Source organism: Silurus meridionalis, chromosome 3 (genome assembly GCF_014805685.1).
Source record: "Silurus meridionalis isolate SWU-2019-XX chromosome 3, ASM1480568v1, whole genome shotgun sequence".
NCBI lineage: Eukaryota > Metazoa > Chordata > Actinopteri > Siluriformes > Siluridae > Silurus > Silurus meridionalis.
In genome coordinates, this window is record NC_060886.1 from 15,724,145 (window position 1) to 15,742,901 (window position 18,757).

Consider the following 18,757-nt stretch of genomic DNA (forward strand, 5'->3'; position numbering starts at 1 on the left):
AAACATGTGACTATTACTCTATATTTAAGCCAGTCTTTAGCTGTTTTTCCTTGTCTCATAGTGAATATAGAACCTCAGAGGAACATAATGGTGTAGGAAGGTAAAATCACTTTCTCAAATTGTATGCTCCAGCTCAGTTCTATTCTACCCCAAAAGGATGCATTTACCCCATAACTGTTTTTGTTTGTGCAGACAGTGTCTTCATAGAAGGGCAATATTCTCCATGACAATAATCTTCCTATTTGTGAGGCTCCATGTATGTGATTATTACAACAAATGGGCATGAGTCGGTCCTGAATGGGACATCATTCCTAAGGGCACCAAGCATACATACACTTGTTCACACAAAAAGAAAATTAACTTATCCAGTCCATCCACTAGCATGATTTCGAAGGTGAAAGGAAACTAATAAAAAACATGGGGAAGAACAGTGCTTGTTATATATGTATATATACAGGACAGGATTCCCCATGACAAGTAAAAAATAGACTTAGGGGGTCCCCAGGATAACTCAATTCAAGCACTGGGAGAACATGCACAGAAACGTTACAATAGATCTGAAGAGTTTCCTGACTCAATGTTGGGTTATTTTCCTTAAAAACATTTAGCTTGCAATGGTGCTTTAATAGTAGTAATCAGAAATTGAGCCATTTCTAATCTCATAGTGGTCTACCAGTTTGACCTGTTTTGGCAGCTGGTAGCTGGCCAGGCCAGGCTGGACTTTCAGCAGCAAACAAAATATGTGTTGACTCATTGATGATATATTATTTTGGCTGAATAATTAATTAAAGAGAAAAAGGTTACAGCATTGCAGCTTCTTCAAGCAGGTATACATCAGGCGAGAACTGCATCTTTACTTATCATGGTGTACTTTAACAGGTCAAAGCCACAGACAATACCCTAAATTTAATGTATCACCATACCTGTCAGTACAGGTGCATGTTCCTTATAGTTCAACTGGATTTAATAAGATATAAAATAAATTGTAGGAAAATATTCTTGGAGCTCATATACTGAAAAAGTACATGGGGATTGTGGCACCATAAAAATACAAGCTTTATATCCTAATATTTTATAAAATATATAATCTAGTGCTTATTACAATGATTCCAAATGAAATAACTAAACCAGGATAATCTAAAGAAAACCCCACAGATACTACATGCAATGTACATCAAGGCCTCTTGATTAAAAGAAATAGATAAAAAAAGATAATGATTAATAATGATTTATTTATTTATCCACGGTAGAAAATGAAGATGCTTTTCGTGTGTATAACAAATAAATGCTATGCAATGCATAACAATCTCCAACATTGCGATTTGTTTTCCTCTAAAAACACATGTTCCCAAATCTCTCACAATATTTAGACTTCCGGGTGGAGTTCTCGCGATATTTTCCATTTCGCGCTGCGATGCCACGGACAATGAAATCTCGCGAGATCTGCGCCGAGTTTCGGCTCTATTTCACCTACCGACTCTTGCAAGGTGCTGTTACGGGCAGACTGAGTCTAGACTGTAGCTTAGTTAGCTGTTGTGAAACTTCGCTGTAGTTTATTGTTATTTTTTTTTTATCGTTTCGCAGTTGAATTGGAGGGGGAAAAAAATAAATATATATTTTGTACGTTTGTATTTTTTGGTCTTTGGCGTCGAGCCCAGTAGAAGAAGACGAAGAAGACAAAGTGACGCGCTGTTTGTGGAGAAGCGTTTGGCTGTGTTCGTGGAGAAGCGTTTGGCTGTGTTCCTTTAGCCAGTTAGCCGGCTAGCTAACAAAGAAGATATTTTGTGGAAAGGAGAAATCCTCCTCACTATTTCTCTAGTTATGAGTCATGTGGCCGTCGACGGTCTAGATCAGCAGGTAAGTTAGGATTAGGATTTTTTTTGAACGGCCTCAAATCTTAAGCGTTTATTTGCATCGAAACAATGACGTATTTCTGTGAGGGGGGAAAAATCATCTTGGTGATGACCGGTTTGAGGTGTTTAGATTACCGGCTGGGAAAATGTAAACCGGATCCTCCTGCGATCATGTCAGGATTAGCGTCCATCCCTTGTTCGCTAGCTAACTAGCTTGCGTATTACGCATTTCGACAAAGTTAGGCGAAGCCATCACCACCACCATCATCATCAAACCCAAGTCCAGAAAAACACCGTGCATTCAGCAGCTAGGAGATTTCCCGTGTGGCGTAGCATTTTCTCCCTCCTGTACTGTGTGCGTGCAAGCGAACATCACGCGTCGTTGCTTGAACTCGAGACGCCGAAAGCGTTACACGTGTATGCAGAGCTCGTGAAAGCTAACATCGGCTGCAGCATTTGTGACCCCTTTTTACTGCTGAGGCCCACACAGGAGACCACCTCGGATCAATCACACACCACCACCACCGGGTGGAAGGGTGCCATTAGATATGCTCGGCTCTGAGATCATTAGGAGCTCGTGCTTATGGTTTCATGTTGAGGATGATAGGTGATTGTGTGCTGCTGATCGGCTTCTCCCTTTTCTTTCTCCTTAACATCTTGTCGTTTCCATCGTCCGACATTTTGTTCGGCTGACATTGGTGGAAAAAAAAAAAGAAACTCGAATATAAGCAAATGCATATTTAATATCTGCCTGTGCAAAAAGTCAGGAAATGATGTATTAATATTAATGCATGCATGCGTTGGTATAATTGTTTTAAACGTTGCTTTGAGGAGCAGTGGGTGCTAGGAAGCTGCGTGCAAAATGCGCCACACGACGGAGATATGCGTGTGCTGCCGGATACAGTCATCATTGAGCAGGTCATCCTGCCCCCCACACACACACACACAAACAATGCACACAACCTCACTAAATATCAGTGCACTGATCACTAAATTAATGACAGTGGAGGATCCTGATGCAGATTGTGTTTTAATGATGTACTACTGGTTCTCAAAGTGGTACCAGCCTGTACTCTTTGGATGTTCAGTCTGATTCAGTGGATCAGACTTCCTTTCTCCTAGTTAATGTGTTTTGTTATTGAGTTATTAATCTGTTCTGCTTCCTTGAATTGATTGGCTTTAATCCAAACCTCAATAACTCAGAACAAGATGGTCTAAAAATACCTGGGCTTAATGCGATCTGTTAGTGGAACGCAAAAGAGAAGCTCCTCTAGAGTTTAAATAACTAGTCGAAATATTACTGTACAACTTTAAATAATACGCCTAATTGCCCCTGTGTGTTCAATAAATCTATACTGAAGGTACAGTTAAGGGCTGTTTTATAAATCTTTAAATCATCTTTTAATACTGTGCCCATGTATTTGATGCATCTTATTCCCTAACACATATTTTCTGGTAATTTATTTGTAAAAGTTGTTTCTCTCTCGCCCCTGTCCTATAATGACATATCATAGTGTTGTCATCCTGCTGGATTATTGTGCATCTTTGAAGCTGAAATTTCAAGTTTAATTTAAGCAGATCTTAAACATAAAACCAGTCTGTCCAACCAGTACAGTCTCACACATTTCATGCTACAATTAGCAGCTACTAAAATTAGATTATTAGTAGCTGCACTGTCGTATTTAGTGGCTGATGGTTAACTTTCCTTTTTTGTGTCCCCTTTCCCTTTTTTATTTTTTTAGCTTTCTGCCCTAGACTTGAACTCTGCAGACGGGCAGGGTGGAGGCACTGGCAGTAAGTTTGTCTTTCACAATCCCAGTTCACTTTACATGCAATTTACATGTACAGATTTGTTTCATCCATCACTTTTTTTTTATCTTGAGGAACCTCAGCTGTCTCCCAATATTGTTTGTTTGTGTGTACATTATGTCGCCAAATGTTTGCAGACACCTGGCAATTATACACACACATTCCATCCCATTGCTGTTATGATAACCTCCATTCTTCTACTAGAATCTGCAGTATGTGACGGGTGTTTTTTCTCCTCCTCCCCCCATTTTAGCAACAAGAGCCAGGTCAGGTGTTGATGTTGTGTAAGGAGACCTGGGGAGCAATTCATTTTCAGTTTCTTCCAAAGGTTTAAGGATCAGGGCTCTGTCCAGGACACATAGCTTTTCCACAAAACACTTGTCAAGTCTTTATGTATGCGCAAGGGCAACATTTGGGCATCTCAGTTCCTGTGAAGGGAAATGGTAGTGCTATAGTGTACAATGACATCCTATACAGCTGTGTGCTTTGCCAATAGTTTGGGGAAGACACACATGGGTATAATTGTTAGGTGAGCACACAGTTTTGGCCATATTGTGTATGTTTAGAATATATTTTAAACAATTTGACATTTTGCATTTGGTTTGTGTAGTATTATTGACAGAATATGACTATACTGTATGTGTAATGACTGAAAGTTACATGTCCATTCATTGAGATTTCTTTTAAACCTCAGGGCGTTACATTCCTCCTCACTTGAGAAACAAAGATGCTGGTAAAAATGGTAAGATTTAATTATTTATTTATTAATTTTAAGTTGAGGCGCAGTGTAGGAGCACGAGTTGCATGTTTAAAAGATGTATAGGCAGATCAATATATTGTTTTCATTCAGCATTTTACTATACAGTGATCCCCCGCTCTAACACGGTTCCAATCTCGTGACCCTGGTGTATCGCAGAATTGCATTTGTCACGTAACTCATTTATTTCTCTGATTTTCCCGGTCTCTTGCGGATATCACCATAGACCAAAACACTTACAGTGAATTGTTTTTTTTTTTAATGGATTTTTATTTTGAAATAACGAAATGTATTAATTATAAAATTAAGTGTTAATACAGTACTGTATACAAAAAAAATTGCATTTTTGCAATGCCGTCCGTTTATCTTGGTTTTCTGGTTTATCGCGGGTGGTTTTGGAACGTAACCACGGCGATAAACGGGGGATTACTGTAATTTAAATGTGTGTCACAACACTTATGGTTTATTTGTTTGCATGTATTGTCACTAAGATTTTTTTTGCTTTATATAGGCTTCTTAAAATTGACAATCTTCAGCTCATTTGAATCATTTTGTTACATTTCATTATTCATTTTTTAAAAAAATAATCTATATGTTGATTTATTTTTAGTTTAAATGTGTGTGGAGTGTTGATTGTTTTGGGAAGCTGATGATTTGAGCCACATTCTTGTGAAGTTTAAAAAAAAGTATTAAGCAGGTTTATTTATTGTTCTTTGTATTCCTTTTTCTACATTTACTGCTTTTTATTTATTTATTTATTTTTTTATTTCTTCACAGCAGGAAATGCTTATTCCTCTAGTAGACAGAGCGGTTATTCAGTGCCACCAGTACTGAGCTGTAAGTTTGTTTTGTCAGCTTTGCTACGGGTGCTCTGCGTTCCTAAATGCATGAAACTTTAATTACATGTCCAGGTCCAACATATAGGGCCAGTCTGTAAACTCTGAGCTTTATAAGGCATAGTCTGGGATCTGACCACTTTATACACACCAGTGTAATGAATCCTTTTCATTCTAGAGTGTTCTGGTTTGAGAAGTAGCCAAGCTTTGTGAGCTGTGTCTGACTTTTTCCTTCATACAATTAGCTACCAGCTGTAGTCGTTTTGCGTCTCTCTCTAATTTTTTCCCCTTCTTCTCTTCCAGTTGAGAGCTAGGGTTGTGCAGGAAGAAGTAAAGGGTGTTTGACAGTACACAGAGTAGACTCATATTATTTAGTCACTTGGTTTACATATTATGATATTTCATGGGTTCCCTCTCCCTGAAAGAAAGATCACTTTAAATCTGTATTTGTATACCATTTACAGTAAGCTTTCATGCTTTTGCCTTTTTGTCCAAATGAAGAAAGGGGGTTGTCTTTAAGTGCACTATGCCTTTGCTCAGGTTACCCAAGATACCCATCTCAGGAGCTTTCCTTCTATCACGCATACGGTGGTGCCTGGCCAGACAGATGTGGTACTTCTGTATCTCTGTATTTGCATGGGACATGTGTAATGTCCCGCCTTGCCTTTAGCTTTCAAGCTGACTGCTTTAATAAACACAGGGATCAGTCACAGCATTATGAGCTTTGTGAAGGAGAATGTAGTGGATTTCGCAAACTAATAATTGCTCTAATTACAATTGGAATGCCTGCTTTTGCTGCATGCTTAACTGTTCATTATATAAGTATTGAACAGGTGCTGATAAACAGGTTTAAATGTAAAGTAACTACTAATTATTATTATTAGTCCTTTTTTGCTATTTAATCTTTTTATTGTGATGAAATTCTTATGTCATAATAATGTTTTGAAGATGGCCACTGAGTTTTCTGCCACACAGCATACAGTTCAAATATAATTCTATAGTACTCTTTTTCTTATTTATTCTTAATTTGATATTTTATTTGTTACACAAATCTGTGTTGTTTATTTCAAAACTCCATCTTCAGTTGTAGGAAAGCATTCCCCTTCGGTTGTATTTCCACGCTTCACCACTAGAGGGAGATTCCCAGTTTACCATTCATAAGTTACCTTACCTCTGTGACAACACAGTGAATCGCTTTCGCCCCAGTGCTTAAAAGGCCAGAACACTGAGCAGCAGCCGTCATTCAACTTTGAGCAACCTACCGAATAGCAGATCGCTAGAATCACAATACACATGATCAAATCCTAAACCCAGTATAATCTCCTGCACAACAGATAGTGACACTTCCTACAATTGGTCGTTCGAGCCAGATAGTAAACTTCCTATCATTTGGTCGTTCGAGTTAATTAGGAAACCTTCCTAACAACTTTTTAATTTTCTTGATTATTTTTTTGATCGCATTGATGCCAGGTGATTGAGAAACTCATTGTTTTATTCAAAATGCTTATTCACGTCTTTTAGCTGCATGTTTCTTGTTATATTTTGGTGGACTCTTAACAGAATGGTGTCCACTGTTGTGTTTTTTTGTCAGCTTTTGAGGGATTCGGGGTGGTGGTGGTGGTGGGGGGTTGTTCTGTTTTATTGTTTATCTTTAGGTTTGTGTCTGTCTTTAGTGGGAATAGGTTTGGGCTATTCACTTGACCATGTTTATGGAGAGTTGTGAAGGAGTGCTAGTGGAGGCTACACATATTACTCCTAGTATAAAATGGGGACACGGGCAGAATGCTCAGATTGACTGACTACGGTGGTAATTGTAGAGGAGCTGGTATGATGTGTCATGACAGGACATGCACTTTCATCACTCTTTTAGGTCAACCGATTGTCGGCTGATGATGATTAGGTGGTCTTTTAGTTGTCCAGCCTGTGCAATGAAGCCCATGAACATGAAATAGATAGCAGCACATCCGTGTGGTGTTTTTTTTTGTTTTGTTTTTTAATAGAATGCAGTGAGGCTCTCATGGCAAAGCTGTTTTTTGTTTGCTATTGTGTGGTTTGATTAGCACCAGTTCCATATTGGATTTAGACTAAAAATTTATTTCATTTGATATATTAAAACATGGTCTTCCTCTTTGTACTTGGGTGTTTGGTTTTACCTTTTTTAATATGAATCACACTATGCTAATGCAGCACTAGTTTGCCTTCACTTGCTTTTTGACAATAACTGCTCGCTCACCCAGAACCAGTGGGATCAGGGCTTGGGAATTCACATCATGCCACGCTGCATTGTGTGAAACATCACGGGGCGGTTTAACGTGCTTGGTGGAAAAGCTCTCTACCCTTTTCCATATAGATGAGCTCACATAAGCACGATTTTCTGGTGGAAAAAAGTAAAAACATAACTCCAACCCAAAGGGCATCGCAAAATTGCCCATTGATGACTGTGGCATAGTTTAGTGGTGCTTGAAAAGCATCACTATTATTGGGATGAACTTGTGATCTGACAATAGGGCAACTGCTTTTCTCTGCAAAAGTGCAATATATAAGAAATGTTCATTAAAAACAAACTATAGTTGGAACAATAAATGAACTACAGACTAAGAAGGGGTTGCAATTTTGCAACTTTTTCTAGTGTGTGGTGCGAGTGCAGTCACACAACCAGCAGGTGAAATATGTAAATTATGAACAAGCAGCCTTAGGCTTTGAGTGGTTTCTCTAATTTCACCTTATTAGAAATGTAAATTCTGGTTAAGATTTCAAAATCTTTTCAGTACCTGTGCATGTAATTTAGTAAAGTACTTTTTGTAATTCTCTATCCTGAAAGTGCCAGGAGAACGTTCACATTCTGCCACACGTACACTCCGAAAATAAATATTTTCTTATTGTTGAGACCTCAGTGTCCTGTTTGTCACTTGAAAGATTTTAATAATTTAAATAAATAACATTGACATAAATAAACAAGGCATCATGATGACCTCAAACTGTAGTTTTGATTGCTAACTCGAAACTATAATGAATCAATATGCAGGTTTCCCACAAGTCATTGCAGCGTGACATCACATTCCTAAGCCCTATTGTTTTTATTATTTTTTTTTTTGTGGGCTTGGCTTTTGGCTCCCCTTCCTCAAATGTCTACAATTTGACCTGCTTTTTTTGCTAATTACTTGCTCACTTTTTTTCCTATTTGTTCCCTGTGGAAGACTCTCCCGGTTGGGATGGTGCTCCCAACAACTGCTTTGTGAATGGATTCCATGACAATCGCATGAATGGGGCTGGAAACTTCACTCGTGGTCCCTCTCGCAGTGACAGAAGTGGCCGCGGCAGCTTTCGTGGAAATCGGGGTGGTACCTTCAGCCAACCCATGCATAACGCGGGTAAGCATTCCTTTAGTAGAAAACTTTAACTTTTTATTCTTTATCTAAAATATTTTTCATTTAGAGAATTCTCTGTACCCAAATGTCTGGTTTTTATGTTTTTATAAGTTATTTTTGTAGCTTACAGTGGCTTTGAAAACAAAGATGGAGGCTGGAACACCGCTTTGAACAGAGACGCTTACTCCAGCTTCGGTGGCCGTCCCGACAGAGGAAAGTCTGCTTTCTTTAATGACAGGGGGACAGGCTCAAGAGGAAGGTAAAGGACATGTTACTCAAGATGTTTCATATTTTCGTTTAGTAGACTAAAAATGATTGGATGCCGTGTATTTAAAAACGATATTGTTGTTCAGATACGAGCGTGGGGGCTTTAGTGCTGGAGGTGGAATGGGAAACAGTCGGTGGGTAGAAGAGTCCAGGGATGAAGAGGACTGGTCAAAGCCCACTCCACCCAATGAGCGCCTGGAACAGTACGTACCAGAACCGATCGCCAATTACGCTTCCCTAAAGAGCCCATCTGCTGCTTTAACTAAGCTTTTCTTCACTCTGTTTCTCTCTCTGTCCTCATTGCGTGCCATCAGTGAGCTGTTCTCTGCAAGTAACACAGGGATTAACTTTGAGAAGTATGATGACATTCCTGTGGAGGCCACTGGCAGCAATTGCCCTGGCCCTATTGACAATGTAAGTCTCACAATGATGATGATTTCAAAGAAAACTTGTAAGACCCAAGCACTAAAGCCGAATATGGCTTTTTTTTTTTACTATTTCTTTTCAGTTCCATGATGTTGACATGGGGGAAATCGTAATGGGTAACATAACTCTGAGCCGCTACACCCGTCCCACCCCTGTGCAGAAGCATGCCATTCCCATCATCAAGGCCAAGAGGGACCTAATGGCCTGTGCTCAGACAGGTAGGTAATTTTCCACATGCAGTAGTAGACTAAACTCAACCTTGTCTTTGAGTGACTGTTTGGCAGCATGCTTGTTACTCATGTGTTGCATTTGCTCAGGCTCTGGAAAGACTGCAGCGTTTTTGCTCCCAGTGTTGAGTCAGATCTATACTGATGGACCAGGAGAAGCCTTGCAAGCTTCCAAAACCAGTGGCCAGGTACTTGATGCTTTTCTGATCTTTCTAACCACCAAAAAATGATTCGTGTTCTATCTGGAAAATCGCCTTTATGGCTTGCAAATGATTGATGCGGCCCAGATTCTAACTGCACTGTTTTATTAGGAGAATGGAAAATATGGCCGCCGTAAGCAGTACCCCATCTCCTTAGTCTTGGCTCCAACTAGAGAACTTGCTTTGCAGATTTATGATGAAGCCAGAAAGGTATGTCCAACAGTTTCCTCACCTTTGGCAGACATGAACAATCATTTCTTTTCAGGAACATTGCGTACTGTCTGTGTTGTAGTTTGCATACCGCTCCAGAGTGCGCCCTTGTGTAGTGTATGGAGGGGCTGACATTGGCCAGCAGATCCGCGATCTGGAGAGGGGCTGTCACTTGCTGGTGGCCACACCAGGGCGTCTGGTAGACATGATGGAACGTGGCAAGATCGGCCTGGATTACTGCAAGTGAGTGCTGGAACCTGAGCTCACAGCAGTGATTTTTATGCCTTTTAATGAAACTGCGACTCATTTTCTCCGATTTCCTCTTTGCCAGTTATCTGGTCCTCGATGAAGCTGACCGAATGCTGGACATGGGTTTTGAGCCACAGATTAGACGCATTGTGGAACAGGACACCATGCCACCTAAAGGTGCACGCCAAACCATGATGTTCAGTGCCACCTTTCCCAAGGAGATTCAGGTACACCACTTTTTGCTTGTGTACATAATTGTTTAATTAGCAGCAATTATGGCAACTACTGCAGGAGTGATGAGGGAGGCAGCTAGAAAAGTACTTGGTGTGACATCTGGAAATAGAAAGCAAGACAAGGAGATGTGGTGGTGGAATGAGGAAGTGCAGGAGAGCATTAGGGGAAAGAGGTTGGCAAAACAGAAGTGGGATCGACAGAGTGATAAGAAAAGTAGGCAGGAGTACAAGGAGATGCGGCAGCAGGTAAAAAGGGATGTGGCGAAAGCCAAGGAAAAGGCATATGAGGAGCTGTATGAGGTTGGACACTAAGGAAGGAGAAAAGGAGTTATACCGATTGGCCAGGCAGAGGGACCGAGCTGGGAAGGATGTACTGCAAGTTAGAGCAATAAAGGATGGAGAGGAAATGTGTTGACTAGTGAGGAGAGTGTGTTGAGAAGGTGGAGGGAGTATTTTGAGCAGCTGATGAATGAGGAAAATCACAGAGAGAAGGTTGGAGGATGTGGAGTTGGTGAAGCAGGATGTAGATAGGATTAGTAAGGAGGAAGTGAGAGCAGCGATTAAGAGGATGAAGAATGGAAAGTCGGTTGGACCAGATGACATACCGGTAGAGGTGTGGAGATGTTTAGGAGAGATGGCAGTGGGTTTTAACCAGATTGTTTAACAGGATTCTGGAAGGGAGAGGATGCCTGAGGAATGGAGAAGGAGTGTGCTGGTACCGATCTTTAAGCATAAGGGAGATGTGCAGACCTGCAGTAACTACAGGGGAATTAAGTTGATCAGTCACACCATGAAGTTATGGGAAAGAGTAGTGGAAGCCAGGCTGAGAGAAGAGGTGACCATCTGTGAGCAACAGTATGGTTTCATGCCGAGGAAGAGCACCACAGATGCCTTATTTGCTTTGAGGATGTTGATGGAGTATAGAGTATAGAGAAGGACAGTAGTATAGAGAAGTAGTATAGAGTAGTAGTAGTAGTAGTAGTAGTATAGAGAAGGACAGAAGGAATTGCATTGTGTATTTGTGGATTTAGAGAAAGCGTACGACAGAGTGCCAAGAGAGGAGTTGTGGAATTGTATGAGGAAGTCAGGTGTGTCAGAGAAGTATGTAAGGGTGGTGCAGGACATGTATGAGGACAGTGTGACGGCAGTGAAGTGTGCAGTAGGTACGACAGACTGGTTCAGAGTGAAGGTTGGACTGCATCAAGGATCGGCCCTGAGCCCTTTCCTGTTTGCAGTGGTGATGGACAGGTTGACGGACGAGGTCAGACAGGAGTCTCCTGGACTATGATGTTTGCAGATGATATTGTGATTTGTGGTGAGAGTAGAGAGCAGGTTGAGAAGAGCCTGGAGAGGTGGAGATATGCGCTGGAGAGAAGGGGAATGAAAGTCAGTAGGAGTAAGACAGAGTACATGTGTGTGAATGAGAGGGAGGGCAGTGGAGTGGTGCGGTTGCAGGGAGAAGAGGTGGAGAAGGTGGAGGAGTTCAGGTACCTGGGGTCAACAGTGCAAAGTAATGGAGAGTGTGTTAGAGAAGTAAAGAAAAGAGTGCAGGCAGGGTGGAGTGGGTGGAGAAGAGTGACAGGAGTGATTTGTGATAGTAGGGTATCTGCAAGAATGAAAGGGAAAGTTTATAGGACTGTGGTGAGACCTGCGATGTTGTATGGATTAGAGACAGTGGCATTGAGTAAAAGGCAGGAGGCAGAGCTGGAGGTAGCAGAGCTGAAGATGTTAAGGTTTTCGTTGGGAGTGACGAGGATGGACAAGATTAGAAATGAGTTTATTAGAGGGACAGCACATGTAGGATGTTTTGGTGACAAGGTGAGGGAGGCGAGATTGAGATGGTTTGGACATGTGCAGAGAAGGGACATGAATTATATTGGTAGAAGAATGCTGAAGATGGAGCCACCAGGTAGGAGGAAAAGAGGAAGGCCAAGGAGGAGGTTCATGGATGTGGTGAGGGAAGACATGCAGGTAGTTGGTGTGAAAGAGGCAGATGTAGAGGACAGGGTGGTATGGAGACGATGATCCGCTGTGGCGACCCCTAATGGGAGCAGCCGAAAGAAGAAGAAGAAGAAGAAGAAGAAGCAGCAATCATGGCAAAATACCGATCAGGCATAACTTAATGACTATCTGCCTATTTTTTACTGGTCTGTGGCCACCCAGCCCCACCAAACTGTGATGCACTGTGTATTCGGACTCCTTTTTATCAGAACCAGCATTAACAAGGAGCTTATCTGTTGGATCGGACCCACACGGGCCAGCCTTCACTCCCCACATGCATTAATAAACCTCGGCTGCCCATGACCCTGTCACCTGTTCACTAATGTTCCCTCCTTGGACCACTTTGATAGATACTGACCACTGCAGACCAGGAACCCCCCCCCACAAGAGCTGCAGATTTGGAGATGCTCTGACCCAGTCGTCTAACCATCACTTTTTGGCCCTCATCAAACTCCCACAAATCCTTACACTTTCCCTTTTTTCCTGTTTAACACATTGACTTTGAGGAAAAATGTTCACTTGCTGCCTACAATATCACCCCCCAACTAACAGATGGCATGATGAAGAGTGTTATTTACTTCACCTGTTATAATGATATAATGTCGTTATGTTATGTCTGATTGGTGTATGTGGTGTTTGCAGATCCTGGCTCGTGACTTCCTGGAGGAGTACATATTCTTGGCCGTGGGCCGTGTAGGCTCCACCTCTGAGAACATTACCCAGAAGGTGGTCTGGGTTGAAGAGAGTGACAAGCGTTCATTTTTGCTGGATCTGCTCAATGCCACAGGTAGAGCCATCTGTCCCCATGTGCTATTCTGTAATCTGCATCGAGGAAAGATATAACAGTCATAGCTGTAAAAATTCTGCCTATAAAGACAAGAAACAAGCAGGTAGTAATTGAGGTATTAAATGGTTCAATGTTTGTTGCAGAATTTGATGTTTTGTAGTTTACTGTAGTTTATAATATCTGCTTGTGGGTCTTAAAGAAAATTTAGATTTATTTACTGAAAGATGTATAAGTAAAAGATGCATAAAGTTTACTGGGAGGTTTGGTTCTATTTAAAGTCATTCCAAGTGAGGTTCAGGAAAATGCAACTGAAACTCCTGAGAGACCAGGTAAGTATGGGCTTTGTAGTCCAATACGATAAAACGCTCGCATTCCATTGGCCTTTTTTTTTGTTTGTTTTTTTGTTTTGTTTTTTTTGTCCTTCATTGCTTTAATATATTGAGCTTTTTTTAATTTTTTTTTTAAGGTAGGATGCTTGTCTTAATACTCATTCATTCTGCCAATTTGGCGCCGTCTCTGCCAAAGGTATCGTTTTAGTTTTGGTATGTGTAATTTGCCTGCGATGTGACCCATTTTCCATCCATTTGGACGGTGCCTCTGGAAATCATGGCTAACCGTGCTTGCAGATTTTCCAGTTGTGCAGCTCAAGTCATTTTACATTTCGATGTACCTCAGTAAGCCTGTCGATTTAACTCGAAGGACACGTCCATTTAGTTCCAGAATGTCCTTAAAATGGACGAGAGGTAATAAAAAATGGCCTTGATTTGGTGTTTCCATGGTTACCAGAACAACATTATGCAGATGAATGTGAGTGGCTGCTTGAATGAGCTCTCATCTGTATCTTGCCACAGCAACTTAGCATGGAGACAAAAAAAAAGCATGTAGAGCAGCATCATTGGTCATTGTCGCTATCGCACTGTTCTCTAAGCGAAGGCTGCTGCAGTTCTTCAGAGGGCTGCTGGCGAGAAGCTGGGGAGTGAATAGAGTCTTTTCAGAGGAAGGCCTTGTTCACTCCTGACTCACTCACCTCACATGCTCTTGAGATTTGCTTTGATAGCCATTAAAGAAAGCTGTGACAAACATTGAACCCAGTTTAATTCCACGTTTCTTTCTTTTAAGGAAAGGGATTTGTTTCTCTACTCCTAAGTTAAATGAAGGGATTTCACTTAATGGTTGTCATGATGCAAAACGATCTTGTTTGCCATGTTTGTCGTCATTATACTTGTTTCTTTTTTTAATTTTTTTGAATGTTTTAAGTGCCAAACTCTTTGGTGGAATGTAGACCTCAGACTGTGTTTTTTGGATGCAGGAAAAGATTCCCTCACTTTGGTGTTCGTGGAGACCAAGAAAGGCGCAGATGCCCTGGAGGACTTCCTGTATCGCGAGGGCTATGCTTGTACCAGCATCCATGGCGACCGCTCTCAGAGGGATCGGGAGGAGGCGCTTCATCAGTTCCGCTCGGGCCGCTGCCCCATTATGGTGGCCACAGCCGTGAGTATATCCTGAGCGTTCTGTTAAAGCCTGTGTGCCTCGTGTCTTGTAGCAGTAATTTTGATAGCATTCCCAATGTCCCAGGTGGCTGCCCGTGGTCTGGATATCTCGAACGTGAAGCACGTCATCAACTTTGACCTGCCCAGTGACATTGAGGAGTACGTCCATCGTATTGGGCGCACAGGGCGCGTGGGAAACCTCGGTGAGTTCGTCAAAGAACATTAGAGTTTGCTGGAGAATGTAATAAATACTGCATAGAAATATATACAAAATATTTTAATGGTTATTGAGTAATATTGTATTAATATACTTGTGTATTAATTCAGGTTTGGCCACTTCTTTCTACAATGACAAGAACAGTAACATAACCAAGGACCTGCTGGACATCTTGGTGGAAGCAAAACAGGAGGTTCCTTCGTGGCTGGAGAGTTTGGCCTTTGAGCACCAGCACAAGAACAGCACCCGAGGCCGCTCCAAGAGGTGCAGTCTTCTCATTCGTTTAGATCTTCATTCATAGTACGCTTCAGTGCTAAGTGTAACCGTGTATCCAATGCTTTCATGCGTGTGCAGGTTCTCTGGTGGATTTGGAGCCAGAGATTACCGTCAGATGGCTGTAGGTGGCAACAGCTTTGGCAACCGTGGTGTTCGGAGTGCAGGGGGCCATGGAGGGAACCGAGGTTTTGGTGGTAATAAGGGTAAGTCTGAGTCTAAACCTCTCCTTCTTAGGCAACTATGGATTCCTATTTCCTATAACAACAAATTGGTCTTTAAGTCAAAAGTCTCTCTTTAAGCCAAAAGATCTCTTAACAGCACTAATTTGGGCGGGGGGTAATGATAATGACATTATTCACACTTGGAAAGCATGAATATTTTGCTCCCTTGCCTAAATTAGTTCTTTTTTCTTTTGTCTCTCTTGTCTCAGGTGGCTTTGGAAATTTTGTCAGCGATGGCTATGGGGGTAGTTACGGAAACTACGGTGGAAGCTACACCCAAGTGGACTGGTGGGGCAACTAAATGTCTGTGCAGTGGCTCACCATGCCAGACTAGCTGAATGGAAACCACATGTTAACTTAAGCCAGACTCTGCACCCTGTGTAGCTTTAAGAACTCGCAGTACATTACACGCTGTGATTCTCTGCCTGCGTTCAGAATGGCTGTGGCAGAACAGAGCGTCACGATGTAGTCAGGTAACAACGGACACCCAGTTATGTTTGATCCAGAACATCGGGCTTAGTTTTCAACTGCACTTTTTCTTTGTTTTGAAGCAAAAACTGAGGATCATTTATATGTTAATGTACTGTGCCTTTAAATTTAAACAGGACATTTGTTTTATCATTTCACTGAATGAACTTGGCCAAGAGCTAAATTAGTTTGTTTCTACGGCATATAAAGCTTGTACTTAATCAAACCTTGGCAAAAAAGGAAACTGTGGCTTGACTAAGTCACGATTGCATTTGAACTTCAAATTGACTTAGGGATATCATGTCGCCTACATTACAGGCCAGAGAACTAACAGCTCATGGAAGCAGCGCAGAAGTGCTGCATAAGTGTTTATTCATATGTGGCAACTTTGCTGTAAAGGATAAAGAGTTCTGATTTTTGCTCACTCTATCCTGGGTAGGCACCTCTTTAGGTATATGGTAGTCTTCAGAAAGGCCATTCCAGTTGTGATAGGAAAAGTCATGACAAAATGGTAAACACTCGGTGTTCACTACACTCTGGTTAACGATACACAGTGCTGGAACTTGTGACTCCACTGCTTTTAATTGACTTGACAGTGTTAAGGCAGCTAGTAAGTACCACATGCTAGCCACTGTAAGCGGCAGCATTTTTTTGTTGGGGTTTTTTTTTTTCTTGAAACATTTTGATTGGGGGAAAAAGATCTGAAATTTATGTGGGTGGGGTTGGGGGACCTTTTGATAATGTTTCATCATCAAAAAAAAAAAAAAAAAAAAAACCCGAACAAAAATTCTGCCTGCCAACTTAAAGGCGAAATTCAAATAGTTTAAAACGGACCATAGTACCAAAGCGACCCTGCCTCTCGTCATGGCCTCTTTGGTCGTATATGCATGCTAGTGTTTTGTTTTTTGGTCAAGGACAGAGGACAAATTCTGTCGCAGGCTTAACTTTATTACAAACGTTTTCTCTTTTCAAGCTGCGTTGGAAGGCACGGCTCATTTTCCTAAGCAGAGGTGTTAGGAAGTGGCCGAGTTCATTCTGAGGCATTGGCAGATATGCACAGGGTTTTTCTGAGTAGGGCCTGGCATGTTCTCGGGCTCCGCTGCACCGCGGTGGTCATGATCACTGTGTGGTGGCCAAACAACAGGTTTGCCCTCCTTTGTGGTACATTTTAATGCTGTCGTCTCCAAGAGTTCATCTGCTCTGATGTAAACTAACCGCTGGCTCCGAGCCGGCGTTCTGCTTCCTTTGTGGAGGAAGGAAACCTCAGAGAGGAGGAGGAAAAAAAAAAAAAAGAAAAGGAAAAAAAAACGCATTTAAATCAAGTGCAATAGATTTTTCTTCTCAAGTGTGTTGTGCCTTGACATTTTTTTAAATTGATGAATTCAAGCAGATGCACTGACAGTATTGAGAACTTAAAGTTGAATGGTGCTACTTAAGTTAGGTCTAGGCCCATGTATGTTGTGCCCATCAAGTTTTACAAAGTTCTTTTATTGCACATCTAGAGTTTTATATATAAATGTCTTGAGTGTGTGTCCTCAAGCTTCCAAATGTTGTGAATGGGGAGATAGAAACGCAGCTTGTTTACAAAAGGGGAAGGGGATCTCAATATTTACCAGGATTTATTTGGGACCAGGGGGATCAGCAGTGGGGAATTTAGCTCTTTGCACACAGATTTCTAGATTCTACTTTTGCTGCTAGTTTTGTGTAATTTATTAAGCATTTTTGAGAAATATTTATTTTTGTAAGCCTCAAAGCGATTCTTTGAAAGTTTCAAGAAACTTGACCAAAAGACAGTACAAAAACACTGGCACTTGAATGTTGAATGTCACCTGTATGCGTGGAATTTCTATACTTGGGGTAGTGTGAGCTTTTTAATGTTTCAGACTATATTGGACTGAGTCAGTATCCACAGCTGTTGAAGGCCTCCAGGCCATATTTCACTAATAATTACTGATTGGCTCTCAAATTTGGAAATAGGAGGAAAAAATAAACCATGCCAAGGTTTGGAATAGTGTTCAAATGACCTAATAATTTCTTAGATGTATCAGTGATTAAAAAGTGTCCAGTTTCTCCAAATGTGTGCATTTCTTCTTTTTTTAAATGGAATTTTGTTCTGTTAGAGGTTTTGTTTCAGTGAATGTCTGGCACAAGGCAATCTTAAACATGTGGTTCTTCTCTAGTGTTGCATTTGCATATACAGTGCCTCTGGGTTCCGGCCTCTGAGGAGCAGCTAGCGAGTGACGGTGCTACCGGACACCTGGCGTGTGCAGAAAAACAAGCGGAAGCCTTTCACTTGCTAACTTTCCCTCAGAGCGACTCGGAGCACTTTAGACTTAGTATTTGCTTTATGTAGTAGTATAGAAGCTATGCACTGCATGGGACGACTCATCTGTGCATTTATTGTATGATTTTACCAAAATAAAAGTTTGAAATGCTAATTCAAATACAAAAACCCAAGCATGTTTTCTAAAATGTTTGTTTGTTGTAGCAGAAAATGGGGAAGAAACCTGTAGCAGCTGTTAATGGTGTGGCTAAAACCTTATTGGACTGGTTTGGAATTCAAGTGACTTACGTTTGTTTACAACATAAAATTCATTCTTTCCTGAACTCATTCCTTGTCTCCAGTTTATTTCGAGGACCAAATGGACCTAAAACTGTTTGTCACCTGCTAAGAAAAAGCCCACAGCAGGAAATTCTTGAGCAGCCGACGATTTAATAACCCGTGGTGTCTGTTTAAAGACGTGCTTTTTTCGATCTTGTGCTTGAAATTCTGCGGGATGCGGTTCTACGTGTTCAGTACACGAGAGAGTGACGTGTTCTGATCACTCGTCGTGGAGAAACGACGCACTCGGCAGATCAGGT

The 18,757-nt window shown here is 41.4% G+C and overlaps 1 protein-coding gene across 12 annotated transcripts; it reads left to right on the top strand.

Moving 5' to 3' along the window:
* The first annotated feature begins 1,449 nt into the window (after window positions 1-1,449).
* On the top strand, window positions 1,450-18,506 carry ddx3xa (DEAD-box helicase 3 X-linked a). 12 transcript variants are annotated; one of them, XM_046844697.1, is made up of 21 exons: window positions 1,450-1,857; window positions 2,688-2,771; window positions 3,596-3,647; window positions 4,357-4,404; window positions 5,197-5,256; window positions 5,796-5,867; window positions 8,453-8,626; window positions 8,735-8,882; window positions 8,977-9,093; window positions 9,205-9,304; window positions 9,399-9,534; window positions 9,634-9,731; window positions 9,855-9,953; window positions 10,036-10,196; window positions 10,285-10,429; window positions 13,079-13,223; window positions 14,533-14,714; window positions 14,799-14,916; window positions 15,041-15,194; window positions 15,285-15,409; window positions 15,637-18,506. In XM_046844697.1, exons 1-21 carry the CDS (start codon window positions 1,822-1,824, stop codon window positions 15,726-15,728), a joined length of 2,346 nt encoding a protein of 781 aa, XP_046700653.1. In that variant the 5' UTR covers window positions 1,450-1,821; the 3' UTR covers window positions 15,729-18,506. The 12 variants fall into 12 exon arrangements, with proteins under 12 accessions (XP_046700653.1, XP_046700654.1, XP_046700656.1 ...); XM_046844698.1 differs by having other exon boundaries at window positions 2,691-2,771; XM_046844699.1 differs by having other exon boundaries at window positions 1,452-1,857; window positions 8,747-8,882.
* Window positions 18,507-18,757: the final 251 nt, after the last annotated feature.